Source organism: Psammomys obesus, unplaced genomic scaffold, assembly GCF_907164565.1.
Source record: "Psammomys obesus unplaced genomic scaffold, mPsaObe1.curated_primary_1811, whole genome shotgun sequence".
Classification (NCBI taxonomy): domain Eukaryota; kingdom Metazoa; phylum Chordata; class Mammalia; order Rodentia; family Muridae; genus Psammomys; species Psammomys obesus.
The window spans coordinates 6,863,510-6,883,661 of record NW_026586816.1 but is presented as its reverse complement, the minus strand read 5'-3'; the positions used below and the strand labels follow the sequence as shown (position 1 = coordinate 6,883,661).

Genomic DNA, 20,152 nt, shown 5'->3' with positions numbered 1-20,152 from the left:
ATACATATATATGTGTATATACTTCAAGCTGATAAAATCAACCAATTTGATCCCTAGCCCAGTTTTTAGCCTAGAAAAATCTAGGCATTTTGTAAGGGAAGGAGACATGGGAGGGTGGAAAGGAGTTAATGGTTTCTAAGTGAGTTTGGGCATATGATCTTTAGTTTGATTGCATACTTCCGAAGCATGGTCACAGAACCCTCAAACAGTAATTCTCTTTGCTCTGGGATCGAAGACTGGGCTGCATCTAAGATGTAATCTACAGATTGCTGGAGTGTTCTTTCAGGTTCCCAGAAATCCGAGATTGACTTCAGGGAGTGACAATGGCTGTTCTAAAGTTGTTAGCCCAGTTGGCCAGAACTCATAGGAAGGCTTGACTGCTCGTCCCTGGAGACGGGCTCCTGTAGAACTGTATCACATCATAAAAGTTGGGAAGCTTCAGAGTGGCGGTAAGAGGAAGGATCCCTTCCCCACCCTCCTCTGCCTTAGCACCTGGGCCTCTGGCTCCCGGTTTGATCCAGCTCACTCCTACCCTTTGCACAGTAATCACCCTTCCCGAGCTTCGGGATGGTGCATGCGCAGAAAGATTCAGGCGCTGGCGGCCCGGGACGGGAGACATCGATTGACTCGGTGCTCGGCTCCTCGATTTATCTGCGTTCGATTGAGGGGTGTGGAGCCCACTTCCGGCGTCGGGCGGCTCTTCCGGCTGCGGCGTTGGGCGGGCGGCGCTGGCTGCAGGTGCGTCTGTTGGGTCTTCCTCGCTGTGGCTGGTCTCGGGGTGTGGTCGGAACCGAGCCGGCGAGGGCGAGTGTGTGGTCTGCTGCGTGGCCCCGCGCTCGGCGGACGTAGGGGAGGAAGGGACCCGAGCGCTGGCGGGTCGAGGCCCGGCGCCGCGTCCTGGTCTCTGCGGGGTGGTTGGCTCTTAACGCCGGCGGGCCCTCGTGCTGGGCAGATTCCCCGGTGTGTGGAAGGGCTCAGGCCGACGCGTAGGAATCACTCCCCCCCCTCCCCCGCAGCCTGTTCGATTTCGGGTGCCGTTGCACTGTTTCAGCCCGTAGGAGCTACGACGGAGCTTCTCTCTGCCCCCCCTCTGAGACCTCAGCCCTTCTCCGGGTCCCCGCTTAGGAGGCAAGCCTTTGATAAACGTTACCGGCCATCCGTTACCTCTTAGTACAGGCCCCTTTGTAGTCATCCTGCGATGCTCAGCACAGCGTTTCTGCCACCTCAAAACACTGCCCTTTAACTTGTAATAGCAGTCTATAATAAACTAACCCGTGGTGCTTACAGATGCAGGCCGTTACAGTTTGTCTCATTTAATCTTCTGGGTTCACTTTATAGGTGCTGTTACTATCCATAAATTGTAACTGAGGACCCAAGACATTAAGGAACCTGCCCCTCAGCGAAAACAGGTTGTAAAAGCATAGATGTAGTTTTGTTTTGTTTCCAGACAGGGTTGCTCTGTGTAGCCTTGGTTGTCCTGGACTCGCTTTGTAGACCAGGCCGCCCTCCAACTCACATCGATCCAGCTTCCCTTTGTCTTCCTGAGTGCTGGGATTAAAGGTGTGTGCCACCAGATCTGGCTCATAGGCAGAATTTAAATCCGGATGTTATTGGTACCAGAATGGTCAGTCTTATACATATATATTGATATATAAATTATATGTATATATTATATATGTACATATATATTAAATAGATTTGAAAGCTGCTGAGGTGCCTCAGGAGGTAGAGGCACTTTTGGCCAACTTTGAACACTTATGAGTTCGGCCCCTGAGACCCATGTAGTGGCAGAAGAGAACATGCCCTTAAAAGGTTCTCTGACCTCAGTGCACATGATGGCACTTGTAAACACACAGACACACAAACACATTGAACGTTTAAATAGGTTTATGAGTACATATATGAACTGTGTGGTAATTTGTATTCTGTTTATTGTGTTTTGTTTGTTTTTACAAATGTTTAAATCACTGCACTGAAAATTTTTTCTGGTGAATATGATCAAAATACATGGTATGACATTATCAAAGAATTACTAGTTACATCTTTAAAAAGTTATTGTGTTATTTCATTGTGTATATGAAAAGACACATTAAGTTTGGGGATGTTTAAAAAAATATAACCTTGAATAAAATGTTTCTATCCGTCAGTGTATCGGTGTTCTACCAAGTTTTGATCTTGAGAACTATTTTCCATTTGTCTAAAAAAGATGGCAGTAGGGACTAGGGAGAAATTACTGTCTACTTCCAGCTGAAATTTTCTGACATCTGGAGTGAAAAAATAATTTGAGAGCTAAACGTTCTTGTCTTTGGCCATGCCATACACCTGTACGATTTAACCCTTCTTGCTTATAATTAGTTATTTATTATTTCTTTTAGGCTATTTGAAGGGTTTTGCTAAAGCATGGATATAAGACCAAATCACACGATTTATATCAACAATATGAATGACAAAATTAAAAAAGAAGGTATGTTCTTTTAAAAATTTATTCACAACTAAAATGTGTTTTTTTCATCTGTGTCTTAAGAGTGTGTCTCAGTGTCTCATCTAGTTATCTTTCTTGTCTCATCTAGTTATCTTTCTTGGTGCTCAACAATGGTTTATTCCATTTGTACTCAACTTTAAGGATTTTTAGTATAAGAATATATAGGACTTGAAGTGCTTTGAATTGTTTTTACTTATAAATGATTTTAAATAACTTTAAAATCATTAGCTAATGGGACTATTGCTGGTGATTTTGTTAACTCTATAAATAAGTAAATGGTAGAGGTGGTCATTGTGTTGTTATTTTATGAAGAACTTAATCATTGTTTCATTCACAAAATGTTTTCCTCTTACTTGTACAGAATTAAAGCGATCCCTGTACGCCTTGTTCTCTCAGTTTGGACACGTGGTGGATATTGTAGCCTTGAAGACCATGAAAATGAGGGGACAGGCTTTTGTTATATTTAAGGAGCTGGGCTCATCCACAAATGCTTTGAGACAATTACAAGGATTTCCATTTTATGGTAAACCAATGGTGAGCTAATCCTATTATTTCTGCTTTAATCACTATTATTGAGTGGTTCAATAGGTTTTTAAGTATAGGGTTACCACTAGGCTGTTGATTTCTGATTCTTTGTTTAGAGAAATTTGTGGTGTTTTTTTTTTTTAATATATATATTTTGTTTGTTTTGAGAAAGAGCCTCTGATAGCCAAGGTTAGCCTTAAACTTGTTATGTAGCCAGTGTGAATTCTTTAGATTCTACCCTGTAAGTAGACGCTGGGATAGTAGGTGTGTTCTACCACACAGAGTGTGTACAGGTATTTTTTTTTATAAAAATATAGAACTAGAGTTGAATTAACTGTTTATTCTTGTTAAATTGAGCAGAGCTAAAAATACTATGATTTATTTCACTGAAAATTAAGATGACATCACAGACAAGATTTTTTAAAATATTAGAAATTAAGTAGACGTAGTGGTACTTGCATGGATTCTCAACTCTTGGGAGTGGAGGCCGAAGGGTCAGAAGTTCAAGGATATCCTAGGCTACATGAGACTGTGTATAAGAGGCCAGTGGGAGGGGCTGGTTCAGAGGGCATGAGGCCCCTGGGTGTAAGTCTCAGTAATAGAGAGTTGGAAAGTATTGAGCAAAATGCCTTAAGTGTGAGTACATACACTGTACCTTGAGTATGGATCCCTACTGCCTTTCTGCTGGGATTGGAAAACCATGTAAAGAGGTCTTGGCGACTCAAGGCCTATGGTTTGGAGGCTCTGAATCCTCATTCTGGTTCTTCCATTAGCAGATTCTGTACCTCTAGTCACTCCCACCACCACTAAGATTCGAGCAGCCTGAATCTGGTTTAATCTTGAGATCAGTAGAAACCCTGAAGAACTACATATTTTAAGCTTTGCTGACCACATGTTGTGTCTGGTACTATTACTTGTTTGTGTTTTTAACCTGTTAAAATAAGTGTAAACTCAGGCACTAATCTTAATCTGGATTTGGCCTAAGGTACACACCTAGCCTCTGCTTGTCTGGAGAAGGATTGGGTATGAGGCTAACGTGTTCTTTTAGGGTGTGGACCTATAGCCATTGGCAGCATCAGTGCTTGGAACCTAGATAACCTAGGATTATCATGCTTTTTCCGTGCTAGGAAGGAACACAGTTTTCAATACAGCCAAGTAGTGAGATTGCAGGCCTCACTAGCCAGATGCCCTTTGTTGGAGCTCTTCTCTTAATACAGCAAGTAAGGCCGTGAAAACCATGGCTGCCCAAGTGAATGGGTGTGCTCCAGCCAACCCTACAGTGTTAGCTGTCAGCAGCAGTTTGCAGCCTCTGTTCTATACTACACTGTTCCTGAGTTTCATTAAGTTGAAAATTTCTGAAATCAGATAATAATACTTAATATGAAGAATTTACATAAAATAGCTCTCATGCTTGGAGCATAAGGCTTCTTTAGGCAGTTTGGCCGAATTGAAAAGACAAGTGCGCATGTGTGCTGTTAACTGAATAGAGAAAGGAGGAGATGTTTGCTGTGTTGGCAGGAGCCTCACCTTGTCAACTCTTCTTTAATGAAGAAAGAATGTCCAATGGTCTAACTTTACATTGAAAGTATCTCAGAGGTCTCTTCTCTGACTGCCTTAAGGAAGGTGAGCGGGAGCTGCCAGCTCTTCAGCGTCTGCACAGAATGAATTGGATGCTTTGAGCTGCCCTGCTTGTATTTAAGTGCTTTCAGGCTAGATCAGAAGTGAGCAGAATTTGTTTGAATTTCTAACTCAGAACAAAATTACGTCAGTTAAATAGAGTACTGTTCTGAGGGCTTTTGTCACGAGCATTTTGTAATAAATATAAATCTTACATTTTGCTCATTTTAAGAGATGAATTACATTTTGTTTTTTAATGAGTATTTAGAACAAATTTTTTTTAGTAGTGACATTTTGGGGTCGTTACTATTCACTCAGGTGTCTAGCAGAATCCTGGGCCTTCACCCACTAAAAGCTAAAAGCCTCTCAGCTAGCAGTGTCTCTAGATAATGCCAAGTATCCTAGGCAGGCGCGTAGTGTCTCAGCAAAGCTGCTGTTGACATCATATACTTTCTTAGGTGACTGTTACAAAGACAGATGAGTCAGGTACCCAAGGGCTGTTCAGTTCAGGGATTGGGGTGAAGACCTAAGGAACTGCCGTCTTCTGAGTAGTCCTGTCTGTTAGAACATGATGGGAAGGTTAGCAGAGCTGTCTGGCGTCTGCCACAGTAAACAGAATAGCCCACACTTGTCACGCCTGGCCAGGGGTTCTGAGGGGCTCTTGCTTTCCTCTTACATTGGTGTAGTCTTTTCCTAGCTGAAGGAGGGAAAAGAAAGAATCCCTTTTGGTTTTAGAAACCCCTACCTTCTAATCCACATTACTTCAAAATGCTTATTCTTGTCTTCTGACCAAGATCAAATTCTTGGGATAGGAATAATTTGTAGGATTATTGTGTTTTGGTGTCATCAAAGATATGTTGGACTTGTGAGCTATGGAGATGTGTTTGGTTGAATTGAAATTATAGCTTGCACACTGTTACATTCTAGTAACTGTACAGTTCACTGGCAGAAATATTTGGCCATTTGTTTTAGCAGTGATGAATTTAGCCATGTAGCTGATTTAGCTGTGTAAGAAAAGCTGGTCATCATTCCCTTTGTGCTTGCTGAAAGCATAGAGTCAGAAGTCTTGTCGGAATCTGCACATTTAGAAGCTCGCTGGGCTGTTGGATTGTTGTGCACAATACTTGGTAAAGCATTAGTATAGGCCAGTGGTTTTGAGGGCTTGGGTGCCTACCATTTTGTTAGCTCTGTCTGGCACAGGCATACTAAGCCCACACACAGCAGTTGGTATCTCTCTTTCTACTTCCTCTCAAGCCAGTTTACCATTTAAGTTACTGACTTTTTTTTTTTTTTTTTGGTCTTCAGAAAGGTGTTTATTCTGCTGTTCATCTTTTTTTAAATTAATTTATGTCTTTATTAATTATAGTTTATTCATTTTGTATCCCAGCTGTAGCCCCTTCCCTTGTCTCCTCCCAATCCCATCCTTCCTCCCTTTTCTCCTCCCATGCCCTTCCCCCAGTCCACTGATAGGGGAGGTCCTCCTTCCCTTCCATCTGATTCTAGCCTATCAGGTCTCATCAGGACTGGCTGCATTGTCTTCCTCTGTGGCCTGGTAAGGCTGTTTCCTTATCAAGGGGAGGTGATCAAAGAGCCAGCTACTAAGTTCATGTCATAGACAGTCCCTGTTCCCCTTACTAGGGAACCCATTTGGAGACTGAGCTGCCATGAGCTACATTTGTGCAGAGGTTCTAGGTTATCTCTATGCATGGTCCTTGTTTGGAGTATCATACAGTCTCAAAAAAGAGCCCTGTGCCCAGATATTTTGGCTCTGTTGGTCATCTTGTGGAGCTCCTGTCTTCTCCGGGTCTCTCTATCTCCCCCTTTTTTCATAAGATTCCCTGCACTCTGCCCAAAGTTTGGCTATGAGTCTCAGCATCTGCTTTAATACCCTGCTGGGTAGAGTCTTTTAGAGGCCCTCTGTGATAGGCTCCTTTCCTGTTCCCTATGTTCTCCCTCTTCCTCTTCTGTTCATCCCTTTTTTTTTTTTTACTTTTATTAATTATACTTTATTCACTTTGTATTCCTCCATAAACCCCTCCCTCCTCCCTTCCTAATCCCACCTTCCCCCTCCCTTCTTCACGCATGCCCTTCCCCAAGTCCACTGATAGGGGAGGTCCCCCTCTCCTTGACAGTGCAGCCACTCCTCATGAGATCTGATTGACTTCATTTTTTTAAAGTGATAGATTGAAAGGAAAGCCATTTACAGACTTCAGTATTTTAGTCACTGTAAATAACAAATACCAGGACATATTCCACAACTAACTGACACGTATTGATCCTTTTATGAGTCTTTGATAAGTTTTTGTAGTCATTAGATCAGAAGAAACAGTAATGTAGCTTCTTACCACATGAAGTCTGTTCTAGTCACTTTCTGCTGTTTGTTTTTTGTGATAGTGGTGGGACTTGAACTTGGGACTTTGTACCGGATAGGCGACTACTCTCCTACTCAGCTATATCTCTTCACCTTTTAAAATTTTCTGTTTATTTGCTTAATACAATTTATTTGCTTTGTATCCCAGCTGTATCCCCTTCTCTCATCTCTTCCCTGTCCCACCCTCCCTCCCTCTTTCCCCCCTTTCCTTCCCCTAGTCCACTGATAGTGGAGGTCCTCCTCTACTCTTTGACCCTAGCCTATCAGGTCTTATCAGGACTAGCTGCATTGTCTTCCTCTATGGCCTGGTAAGGCTGATCTCCCCTCAGGGAGGTTATCAAAGAGCCAGACACTGAGTCCGTGTCAGAGACAGCCCCTGTTCCCCTTACTAGGGAACCCATTTGGAACTGAGCTGCCTATGGGCTACATCTGAGCAGGGCATATAGGTCCTTTCCATGCAATCCTTGGTTGGAGCAGTCCCTCATGGGCCCAAATAATTTTAGCTCTGTTGCTCTCCTTGTGGTGCTCCTGTCCCATCCAGGTCTTTTATCCCCCCCCCCCCTTTTTTTTTTTCATAAGATTCCCTGCACTCTGCCCAAAGTTTGGCTATGAGTCTCGGCATCTGCTGTGATCGCCTGCTGGTAGACTCTTTCAGAAGATCCCTGTGGAAGGCTCTTGTCCTGTTCCCTGTCTTCTCCAGCTTCCAGTGTCTAAATGATTACCCTTCTGAATGAGGATTAATCATCTTCTCTAGGTTCCTCCTTGAGTTAGAAAAAGTAGGGAAGAGTCTTCACCTTTTATTTTGAAATAGTTTAAGTTTTTCAGACTGGCCTTGAAATTGCTCTGCAGCCCAGGCAGGCCCCTGGTGTGTGATACTCTTGATTCTGCCTTCTGAGGAGATAAGGTTACAGGTCTGAGCCACCCAGCCGAACTTTATTTGTCCTGTGTAAAGACAGTTGAGTATAGTTGGCCCTCTTGTGAATCATAGGCCACTACTTATTTCCACAAATTTATCTCTGATTTTCTTAGAGATTTGTTTAAAATTAGTTTGCAGTGTATTTTTGTACAGGGATTTAAAAGGATTTGTACAGTTTTTGTAAACAGCCTTCCATAAAGTGAAGTAATTTGTTTTCCTATGATTAAAACAGCGAATTCAGTATGCAAAAACAGATTCCGATATAATATCTAAAATGCGTGGCACTTTTGCTGACAAGGAAAAGAAAAAAGAAAAGAAGAAAGCAAAAACCATGGAACAGGCTGCAGCAGCTGCAAACAAAAAGCCTGGTCAGGTGAGACAGAAAGGTTCAGGAGTGTGTGTGTGTGTGTGTGTGTGTGTGTGTGTGTGTGTGTGTGTGTACACTTACATGAGGCATGGTCTTTGGGGAGTGTATTTCTTCCATATGGGTATGCTTAAAGGTGAAGTTTTAAGAAGCTGGGATAACTAAACTCTAAAATTCTAGTGTTTATATTTAAGTAGCAATCTATAATATCAGATTTTGCACATGGAGATTTGAAGTAAACAGTTTTATTTGGGTTTTTATACCATTTAATGACATCTTTCCATAAGATATATTTGTTTGCATTTTTTAAAAATTCAGCCTATAGCTTCATCGCGAGTGAATAATTCAAGAAGCAACATTTGAAATCTAATAAAAGTGAAATTATCAAAAAAGTACTTTGGGTTTAAAATGATTTAAATCAGTTTGACTCTGTAGAATGCTTATGAAGTTGTTTTATAAAAGCAAAATCAAGACTGCTCCTCTTCTCCACCTCTTTTATTTATTTATTTATTTTGAGAAATGGTCCGGCTCTTGTAGCCTAGATGGAGTCTGTCCTCACATGAGTGGCTCTTCTGCTTCAGCCTCACAGCCTGCTGGGTCTCTCCATCATTTAAAGTATAAATGTAAAAGCATAGCGAGGTGGTGCACGTTCTCAGGAGGCATTGCCAGGTAGTCTGGTCTGCAAAGTGAGCTCCATAGCTCACTTTGACAGCCGAGCTACATAGTAAGATGGTCAGAAAAGTTCAGTTTTATGATATGGTCTGGGGAGCTGCGGGAGAGACATTTCAGAAATAACTGACAAACTAAGTAAGTAGTTAAGATGCGGGATTTTAAAGTAAAATGGAAAAGGGGTCTTTCATAGTTCTTTTTATGTTGAGTTTATATTATAAATGGAGGTTGCTTTTTTACCGGGACTGAAATTTAGCCATTTCTTAATCCCAGTTTCTCTTTTGTAGGGAACACCAAATTCAGCTACTACCCAAGGAAATGCAGCGCCAAATCCACAGGTAATATTTTTTTCCATGCAGTGCTTACCTTAAGATCATAAGTTATAGCATGTCTCCAAAAGCAAGTAATTCCCTTTGCAAGACATAAATGCTTTGTCACTTTAAGAAATTCACTCTTGAAAACATTTTGTTTTCCCTAAGACAGGAAAACAAAATCTGCCCTGATTCCTTGTATCCCATAATTGGTGACAAGATCAAAAAAAGGTAGAGAGTGTGGGTAGGGCACGTGTGGGAGCTTCACTGTGGGGCCTGTTTCCATCCCAGCGCTGACACCCTGACGTCTTCCCACGTCACACTGGGCCGTCAGCCCTGCTTGCACTTCCCTGCCGCAGTCTTTTTCTCAGTTTCCTGCTCTGAGTGCAGTCTATCCACAGAGGCTGACTGACCCACACCTCTGAACCACTGAAAAAAGCAAGAGTATTAGTGATGTGCTTTTGATTTTTGTTTTTTTGTTTTTTTTTTTTTCCTCTTTTGTTGCTGGGGACTGGTCCCCAGGCCTGGCCTATGCTAGGCAAGTGCTGTATTACTGAGCTGCCCAGCACCCCTTATCCCCACTGAGATAGTCTTGATGCTACTCTCAAAACTCTCAACCTGAGTGCTGAGATTGCAGATATTTGTCACTATCCCTGACCCTTTGTATTTCTTGTGATCTCTCAGGACTTGTAGTCAGTTCACAAATAATTAATTTGGGCACTTAATTGCTTTTTTACACATCATCTTTTCTGTCCGTGATACTAACAGGTAGTATCTTCTTATATATAACCCTTTACTCCCTGTAGTCTCAGGATGGGATATCTAAGGACAGCTAAATATCTAATCTGCTTGTTTCGACATGCTTTAGGTAAGTAGACCATTTACTGTGTGCATATGTGTACAGGGACATGCACACAGCAAATGTCAGCAGGCTGTAGTTCTCAGCAGTAATGTTTTATATGTGAATTTTCTCATGTTCCGGTAGCAAACAGTGATGCCCAGGAGTCACGTGTTGCAGTGTTAGCCGAGTAGAGTGACCAGCTGAGGAAGCCCATGTTGCTGCCTCTTCTAGTTTTTAGGCTCTTTCCATTCTGTATCCCAGGTGACAGAATTCCTCAGTTGTCACTGACCTATAGGTGCCTCATCTTGTCAGTACTGTTTTTACAGATTCATAACCTTCCAAATTTGAGGCGTCCTAACTTGAATGTTGGCGTCCCCTGTAGGTTTCTGTCCGTGTCTTTGGTGTCATTGTTTTCAGCTTTCGTTTTGATGGTGTTAAGGTTTTACAGGCCCATGTGAGCTGCAGTGTAGGTCTCTGAAGATGAGGTTTTCATGTTTCTTACAACCTAATACCACTTGGTGCAGTTCATATCCACAAGCTAACTTTGCTGTTTGTTTTTAACAGGTCCCTGATTACCCTCCCAACTATATCCTGTTCCTTAATAACTTACCAGAGGAGACGAATGAGATGATGCTGTCCATGTTGTTCAATCAGTAGGTGGTTTTGCTTGTTCGCACTAAACCAGTGCCCACAGGGGCCTCCCAACAGCGCAAGTGCACAGCTGTACACTGCGCTTATTGCCAGCCATGGCAGCACTTCTCTGCACTGCCCTTGATGTAGTCAGGGCCTAATCATGGGTTGGAGCCCGACTCCAGGTTTAGCAAATAGAGCTGGATTTCCTCCGCCGGAGTTACTCTAAGAGATGGGTAAACAGGAAGCAGACCTTTGACGCAATGACAGCAGTGGAATTATAGTGAACTCTTGCAGTTCCTTCATGGTAAAATTTTATGTTAAATGCCTTCGTCCTCCTTGGGATTCTTGGTTGGATGTGATTAGTTTTCTTTGACTAGTAGTGGGAAGTTGCTTAATAAATTTGTGTATATGTTTGCCTGTATTTATTGCTTTTGTTTTTTCTAGGTTCCCTGGTTTTAAGGAGGTTCGCCTGGTCCCAGGGCGACATGACATTGCATTTGTAGAATTTGAAAATGACGGGCAGGCAGGAGCTGCCAGAGATGCTCTACAAGGCTTTAAGATCACACCGTCCCATGCCATGAAGATTACCTATGCCAAGAAATAGCGTTTGGATGCCAGCGTTAGAGGACTTGCTCTTATTTATGGTGTTTGTTCTGATCATGTCTGGTCAAGTCATTTTTAAATGGTTGGAAGTAAGGGTGACGTTTTTGGGGGAAAGTTACCTAACTTTTTTTTTTTAGTTTTGGTGAACTATGAAATACAAAGCCTTAATTTTGTACAATAAACTATTATCTGTATTCTGTGTACTTAGCACTGTTTAGTTGTATGTTGTCCTGCTGTCAAACACTATGTCAGTATAGACCACATCTGAAAGTATGTAAAACTCCGTAATGGAGGTTTTGTTATTTTGGAGCAGCTAATGATACAAAAGTTCAAAGGAGCAGGTTGTACCAACAGATGAGCAGTATGATAATGGTAAAATGATCACTGTGCTGTTTGAAAACATGACATTTGTGTCCTTTGGGCCACAGTATAGTATTTGGCCATCGTAGGGATTCAGTTGATAGTAATTAATGGCCGTTTGATAGCAGCTGATTTGTTCTCTAGAAAAACAAGAATGGGACTGCTGCCTTCAATGTAATACTTTCCTTTCCTTGAAGGTTACTCTCTAGTCCCAGTACTGAATGATTTTTAGTATCCCAGGCTTTGTATTGCCTGTGTGTAATTGCAGCGTAATGAAGGCAAAGGCAGGAGGAGCGCCGCAAGTTCAAGACCAGGTTTAGCTCAGTGAGACCCTCAAAATACGGAAGTAAATAAGTGACTGTAGATGAGATACAATGCCAGACCTCCTCCAAGGGTAGGATTGTGTAGTCTCTTTCCTAGGAAAGCTACTCTCCCTTTGTGGTGCAGTGCTGTGCCCAGGTTAGACTAGGCACTCAGTCTCCCACTGAGCGCGGCGGCCCCTGCCCATTGTTGGCGAGCTTTGCTTTGTTTTGTTTTGTTTTGTTTTGTTTTGTTTTGGGGTAAGATTTTTCCAGTGTAGTCCAGGCTGGCCCCAGACTTTCACCCAAGTTTTGATTATAAGCCTGTGCCCTGCTGCACCCACTTTGGCTTTCTGAAAGCTTTTTCTTTGGTTTTGCTTATACTAATGGCTTAACTTCTCCCTGCTAATAAAACCATGTTTAGAAATTAACTTAATGAAAGGAGTCCCAGAGAACACATCAGGAATAATGCAAACAAACAATTGTCAAGACAACGTCCGCACTTTAGATGGAAGAGTGAGGCACCTGTGGAGAGTGGTTCCGTAAGCTGAACCTAACCATCAGGTCAGTGGGCATTGGGAGGGTGCTGGAGGGCAGAGTTTTCCTCACTCTGTCCTCTCACCGGAAAGAATTCGCTGGAGACTCACCAGCAGTTTAACCAAGCTTATTTAGCAAAGTGAAACAGAAGAAAACAGAGCAAGGTGTTAGTACTCCAAGGTTACTCCTAATACCGTAGATTCTGACCTGGGGAGAGATCTAAGCCAAGGGGCAGCTACTAAGCCCAGCTACAGCTTCTTTGCTCCTCTCCCAGCCAACTCCATGCCACCCCAGCTGCAGCTCCATATGCTGCAGCCTCTCCTCAGATGGGAAAGAAGCCATGGGCGCCTTTGAAGAATGACAGACCGTGTAATTTAAAGATGAAAGGACTGGGGGACATCTGAAAACTCAGAAAAAGCAGACGAATGGGCTCCGGTCAGAACTCTTAGGGCTTCTCCAACGGCTGCAGCACTATGAACATGACATTAGGCACAGTTTCTTGGGTCTGAGTTATAAATTTAATTAAATTCTTATTTGCCCACCACAAATACCAGAATAATCTGCGCCTAGAATAGTTTGTTTCTTCACCTTCACAAGACCAATTACAATGTTACATTGGCCTTAGCTATTTGTTATTTGCAGTTGCTTGGAGGTGACATACCCTTCAGTCTCCTGTGGAAGCCTGTGTACCTTGTGGCTGCCTTCAGCTTATCCAGTCTGTTTCTTGGAGTAGCTCTAAAATGGCAATTATCTTTTAAGTCTCATGTTGGCTGCTGGGTTGGGACGAACAATCTGAAGGCAACTGTCCAGTCAGAACTAAGAGTTAATCAATGTTTGCATTTTCCTGCAGATGCTTTTAGGGCCTTGGATAAAGGAAGAAAAACAAATAAAACAGAACCCACCCTGCCATTACACTTTCCAAGGCGGTTTCTAATCCATCCTCTCCTTGATGTGAAGCAGGAAAGACGTTGAATTTTGTGAATTTGACATTGATATGAGGCAGTAGCAGTGGCTCTTGGTCCCTCTGTGTGACCTGTGGATAGGGGGTCAGCAGAGGGCACTTTGGCCATTTGGGCTTCCTATCATCTCTAATCAAGATACTGAATAAAAAGAGTCTTGCAAATCAGGCCAGCTGTATACAGGACCCCGCCCTGAGAACAACACGCACGCGTCCTAAAAACCTGTGCACACAAGCAAAACAGTAAAACTATTGCATACATGTGCATGTGCTCACATCTATGCCAAATAAGAAAACTTTAATTATAGTGAGTATGTTTTGCATTACCAATCCCTTGGAAAATAATTCTAGACAAAATTGCTTAATAAATTCTTGTCCCTCATATCGGGTCTTTAAAGCCACAGGGTCAGCCAAGTTGGAGAGGCAGATTGACAGGGAGCTCTAGTTCAGAAACAGTAGGTGGCGGTCGATTTCACCTGTCCAGAGAAGTGCTCATCCCAAGCACCCCCTAAAACGCAGCTGGATGCTGTCTGTTTCTCCTGGTAATGATAAACTGTTCAGACCAAGGCTGTTTTTCATTCAGTGCTAGATTCTACATGCCTAAAACAAAGCTTAACATACAGTATATGTTCTGTGACTCTTTACTAAACAGATGGAACTATGTATCGGTGACCTCCAAAATGTTCCTGAGAGGGTCTTTACTGAAAAGGTATCTTAGCAATAGGAAGCTTAGGAATACCAAAGAGTCACACCACACAACAAACGTCACACAAGAGATTTATTGGGGAGAAACAGATTGGCGGCTGCCTTTGAGCAGGAACAGAGAGCAGGAGGCTACGAAGAGAGTGGGGTTTTAGGGGTTTCGGAGCATGCACAGTGAGCTAGTGGAAAAGTGCAACGTGGCCATTAAGTATTGCTTGGCCATTAACCCCAGGTTCAAGAGCAGTGTGATTTTCCACTGGCCTGTTACCTTACAGTTCCTCCTATGGGAGAGATGCTTAAGAACAGGAAAGTGGGAATAACTAACTGTCCTAGGGTTTTATTGCTGTGATAACACACCCTGGCCACTCTGATCCTTATGAAGGAAAACATTTAACTGGGACTGGCTTACAGTTCGGAGAGGTAGCCTGTTATCATCATGGTGGGAAGAATGCAGGCATCTTCATTGAAAGCACCACAGTAACAAACAGTTTTGCCCTCTCTGATCAATCAGGGCATTTGCAGACTAAAGCAATCCTTGGAGGAAGTTAGTAGATTTTTGATCTTGAATGTGTCTAAAAAACTTACATGTTAAATGTGTGCTCTCTGTCCCTAGGGGTGAACCAAACTGGCTGTTTTTCCCATATCTTCTGTTTCCCAGCAATAAGATAAGTGGTGTTCTCTGTAACAGTCTTCGAAAAGCCAAATCAATAGGAGCGGTGAACATGGACTGGAAATTCCAGACCTGTAGCTCAAAATAAATGCTTTTTCCTCATGGGTTGATTGTGTCAGGCGAGTGTTATAGTGAGGGAAAGCTAAGATACACTGGAATAAAAAAGGAATTGCCCTCATTTCCTTACCCACCTGTGTCTTGCTGGTTGTGATATTAACTAGTGTGTTCTAGAATCCATCAGATGCTCAGGCAAAACATAACTTCTAAGAAACCTATCACAAAAGATTTGTATAAGATTTCTTTATATTATGCAAATATATTTACATATATTATATAAATCTAGAATTTTATTAGTTACACTTACCAAAAATAAATTTTGAACTCAAGGCATTTTTACTTTTTAAAATGTGAATGTGTGTGGCACGGTGTGTGTGTGTAGTGTTTACATGTGTGATGTGGGTGTGTTCCTCAGTTTTTCTCCACTTTCTATATTGAGGTTCTTGCCCAGCCCAGAGCTTGCTGGTTCCAGTTACTGTGGTAGCCAGCTTGCCTCACAGACACTTATGTCTGTCTCTGAAGGGCCTCCGTGCCTGTCCAGTTTTTGTGTGGGTTCTGGCATTCTGTTCTTCACACTTGCCCAGCAAATGCTTTATCCACTGAACTGTCTCCCCAGCCTCCATTTTATATTTTGAACAGATTTTACAATCAATACATGGCTGCTCATAAACTGAAAGAATAGAAGGATAAAACAGAAGAATAAACAATGGTTGACATTCTCACAGTTCTTTCAACAGTGCCCTGCTGGTGGATACCACAAGCCGTGGCAGATGTAGCTTTAACCATGGCACTAGGAGTTTGACTCTTTCTGGAAATTAAATTCGAAAAAGCATCTGGAATCCAGGAGCACATGTTATGAAAGGGGGGTGGGGAGTGAAGAGCTGGGGGCAAAGCCTTTTCCTATTGGGTGGGTATTTACGCCGAGGTTTGGCTTTCAAATAAAAGAACCACTGAAGTCAGGCAAAGAGTGCTAGTGGAAACAGGAAGAAAGGGAAGATGACAAGAATGTTGATTCTTTTGCTTGGGGGCCTTGCGGCTCTATGTGCGGGACAAGGAGTGTTTATGGCTAAACTTTCTTCTAAGAAGTTGTGCGCAGATGAGGAGTGTGTCTGTAAGGAGTCACCATCATCGTATAACTGGAAATATGTCTGGCACGAAGCCAGATTGTACTCTGTAGTGGATCTTCAATGTGCTTGTGTTTTCAGCCCTGCGCCTCACCATCTGTGTTTGCTTCCAACTGTGGAGAATGAATTTGCCTGAGATGCTGTTGCAGCTTTGAATCGTGTGGCTTCTCTCTCTTCTCTTTGACCCACCTGGACTCTCCTGCTTCTTTTCTATGCTGTTTACTTGTAGGACATCTAGTCACGTCTTTGCTTTCTTTCCTTCTTTTTCTTTTAGATACTATTTCTCTGGCCAGAGCACAGGAAGATTACAATGCCCCAGACTGTAGATTCATCAATGTCAAGAAAGGGCAGCAGATCTACGTTTATTCCAAACTGGTAAAAGAAAATGGAGCTGGAGAGTTTTGGGCTGGCAGTGTAAGATGAGATTTTTTTTTTTAAACACACACGTGTATATTTCTTACTTGTGTTGCCTGCAACTTTTTCTGACTTTCCTATCTTCAATCCATTTAATGCCTAACAGTAGCTGTCATTTTCTGCTAGTGCATTGAAAAAGGCTAATCTCATAACAAAATTGAAGGTAAGTCAAAATGATGTCTTGAATAGCAAAACGTGTGCTGAAAGCTTGTACCCTGCATAGAAGTTGAGTTTTCTTCAAAAAGTACCTGAGAAAATTTGCCCAGGGTTGTGTTAGTGGTCAGTCTAAACGAGAATGTTCCTTTAGGAAAAGTTAGAGCCTTTTTTGATTCTGCAGGAGCTTCTTTATTGAGCTAAAATGTACTCACAGACAGAGCAGAGGCTGGTGGGATGAGGCATGGTTGATATCATGCAAAAGATACATTCTAAACCAGTGAAGGATTCAATCAGAATGCACTCAGTAAGTTGCTTTGAATTGTTAAGAAGTGAGAAGTATGCATACTTTAAAATGAGTGGCTATTTGCTTTTAATTTTTTTACTGACCTTAATTTTTATAGATTCTAGAGATTTCAGGGAAGTCATGAGATTGCAGAAAGTGAAGTAATGTTAAAGTACTCAGACAAGTCAGACCTGTCCCAAAAGGGCAGACTCAGAATTCCCGATGCTGCCAGTGAGTTTCAGATTTGCTCTGAAGTCCCTGGGATGCACAATGGAAGGGAAGGGAATGCACTTGCTCATGTAATTTTCATTACAAGGAAAAAAGTTTCTCAAAGCCCCAGGCATCAGCCTTGCCCTGACTGCTGCTGTCTGGGACACACAGGTTTACGGTGACCACCAGGATGAGATGGGAATTGTGGGTTATTTCCCCAGCAAGTTGGTCAAAGAGCAGCGAGTATACCAGGAGGCCACCACGGAAATCCCCACCACGGTAAGCATCTCAGAGGGGACTGGGGGATGACTCAGATCTTGGGGTAATGTAGACTTGTTCTAAAAAAAAAGAATAAGTCCTCCAACTTACAGTATAAGCTGCACAAAACAGGTTCGGACAGCGGCTTTTATCAGAAGGTGACATTTACAATGGGCATATTGACTATGACCTTGTGAGGATGGCACACTTCTTCCACACACTGCAATCACTCTAGCTGAGTGTATTTAAAAAAAATGTTTCAATGTTTGAAAACCATTTTATCTTTATCAGGAATATAATTGGCCAGTGAAATTGTATATTGAAGATGTACAATTTGATGTTTTAATGTACACACATACATTATTTTCATATACTGTAGACTAATTTCTCATCCAGGCTGATTTGTAACTCACACCTGCCACGTGTGTGTGTGAGTGAATGGAGACTGGCAGCGTTTCAAGTCTACAGCACAGTACTCCTTCTGTTTTAAATGTAAGTTATGCTGGAAGGCATTCGTGTCATAGAGAAAGGAACTACAAAATATTACTAAGCTGTTCTTCCTGATGATTTTATGAAAGACAGATTTATTTACAAAAGGTAGATTGAAGAAAAAATTAGCACTTGTTTTCGAGAAGATCAAAATACTCTAGAAAATTCTTTGAGTCTTATCTTGTGGCAGATAGATTCCACTTATGCAGGAAATAAAATCCTGGTCTTCCCAATGCCCTCGGGTCCTGTGGCAGAGACAAAAATTCTGGGCTCCTTTGCAAGGCGGTTATTTTTTTTTTAACTTTTTTTATTTTTTATTAATTACACTTTATTTATTTTGTATCCCCCCATAAGCCCCTCCCTCCTCCCCTCCCGATCCCACCCTCCCTTCCCTTTCTGCATGCATGCCCCTCCCCAAGTCCACTGATAGGGGAGATTCTCCTCTCCTTTCTGATCTTAGTCTATCAGTTCTCATCAAAAGTGGCTGCATTGTCCTCTTCTGTGGCCTGGTAAGGCTGCTCCCCCCTCAGGGGGAGGTGATCAAAGAGCAGGCCAATCAGATTTTGTCAGAGGCACTCCCTCTTCCCTTTACTAGGTAACCCACTTGGACACTGAACTGCCACGGGCTACATCTGTGAAGGGGTTCTAGGTTATCTCCATGAATAGTCTTTGGTTGGAGTATGAGTCTCTGGGAAGTTCCCTGTGTGCAAATTTTCTTGTTCTGTTGCTCTCCTTGTGGAGTTCCTGTCCTCTCAGCTCTTACTATTTCCCACTTCTTACATAAAATTCCATTCACTCTGCCCAACAGTTGGCCATCAGGCTCAGCATCTGCTTTGATAGTCTGCAGGGCAGAGGCTTTCAGAGGCCCTCTGTGGTAGGTTCCTAGTTTGATTCCTGTTTACTTCTTCTGGCTTTCAGAGGCCCTCTTAGCAGTTTCCTAGGTTGTTTCCTGTTTTCTTCTTCTTCTGATGTCCATCCTCTTTGCCTTTCAGGTAGGAATTGAACATTTTAGTTAAACATTAAACTTAGTTTCTTTAGATGCACAGATTTTAGTGGGTTTGTCCTACGTTGTATGTTTATATGAGTGAGTATATACCATGTGTGTCTTTTTGCTTCTGGGACAACTCAGGATGATGCAAGGCGGTTATTTTGAGTCTCCCCAGACATAGCCCTGCCCATCAGACACACCCACTTGTGATCATGTCACAGACTTGCACTCCATCTGCAATCCAGAGGAGTATTTAAAGGCCTTCATTTTAAATAGTATTTGACTTAAGGTGGCAATTCTTTTTAATCTTCAGGTTTTCAATCTGGAGTTATTATAAACATAAATTAAATCTTATTTTTAAATTAATAATCCACACCTGCTTTTGTGGAACCAGCCTGGAAGTTCAATTTTTTTTTCTCTCTCTCTTCAGGATATTGACTTCTTCTGTGAATAAGAAATTAATTAAAACTGCAGATAAAATAAAAACACCAATGATGAAGAGGAGACATGAAATAACAAAAACTGTGTGTCTGTACCTTTCTGGCTTTATTTTGGTGGCAGGAGTTTGGATGTTGAAGGTGCTAATATATGGGAATTGTCAGCTCAGTTTTGTTTCCTGCTGTCGGGTCTTTCCACAGGCTGCCGAAATGTGCTGTGTGACTCACAGAAGTCATTTATAACAGGACTTAATTTTCAGTGAGGAGTATCTTCATTTACTCAGTGACCCACATACAAGGTTCTTTATCTGTAGTTACTTCTCAGAGGTTGTTCTTTCCAGTTCTGACTCCATGTACCTAAGTGTGGTGAGTTACAAGTCTGACTTTTGGACCCTGGCCAAATGAAGTCTTAATACTGTATTTGTCAGCACAGTTTAGCATTGGTACTTTTTTATATTGAATACTCTTGGATGTAAAGATGTTGGGTATAAAAAGAGCTTTTGGACTCATAAATATTTGGACTATGTCTCTGGATTTTTCTTTAAAAAATATTTCACAGTTATTTCGGTGGGGATAGTTTTACATTCTAAATGTCCAATATATGTTTCCTCAAATTTAAATATGTCTGTGTGTGTGTACTGTGGCTGGCGGTAGTGGGAAAGGGGCAATCTTTGGAAGAGTTTCCTTTTACTCTGTTACTTGTCTGGCTCTTTTTCAAGCTTTGAGTCATCAAAAGAGATGGCCAAAAAACTAAGGCTGAAGACTTATTCCTCTGTTTCTACTTTCATTTCTTCTTTCCATAAAAATTCATCTGAACAAGTCTAATGCACTGAGAAGTTTCCTTGGACTGTTATCAGGGAGTCAGGGGCCCACCTTTA

At 42.1% G+C, this 20,152-nt stretch overlaps 2 protein-coding genes across 3 annotated transcripts; both read left to right on the top strand.

Moving 5' to 3' along the window:
* Positions 1 to 686: 686 nt before the first annotated feature.
* Positions 687 to 11,526, top strand: Snrpb2 (small nuclear ribonucleoprotein polypeptide B2). Of its 2 annotated transcripts, XM_055602689.1 has the most exons (8): positions 687 to 738; positions 1,339 to 1,409; positions 2,376 to 2,464; positions 2,844 to 3,016; positions 8,144 to 8,284; positions 9,232 to 9,282; positions 10,661 to 10,749; positions 11,174 to 11,526. In XM_055602689.1, the coding sequence occupies exons 3-8, from the start codon at positions 2,401 to 2,403 to the stop codon at positions 11,331 to 11,333; spliced, it is 678 nt and encodes a 225-aa protein (XP_055458664.1). In that variant the 5' UTR covers positions 687 to 738; positions 1,339 to 1,409; positions 2,376 to 2,400; the 3' UTR covers positions 11,334 to 11,526. The 2 variants fall into 2 exon arrangements, with proteins under 2 accessions (XP_055458664.1, XP_055458665.1); XM_055602690.1 differs by lacking the exons at positions 687 to 738; positions 1,339 to 1,409 and adding an exon at positions 1,425 to 1,560.
* Positions 11,527 to 15,911: 4,385 nt separating this feature from the next.
* On the top strand, positions 15,912 to 19,291 carry Otor (otoraplin). Its single transcript, XM_055602565.1, has 4 exons — positions 15,912 to 16,026; positions 16,314 to 16,453; positions 17,274 to 17,381; positions 19,268 to 19,291. The coding sequence occupies exons 1-4, from the start codon at positions 15,912 to 15,914 to the stop codon at positions 19,289 to 19,291; spliced, it is 387 nt and encodes a 128-aa protein (XP_055458540.1).
* The last annotated feature ends 861 nt before the right edge of the window (positions 19,292 to 20,152 follow it).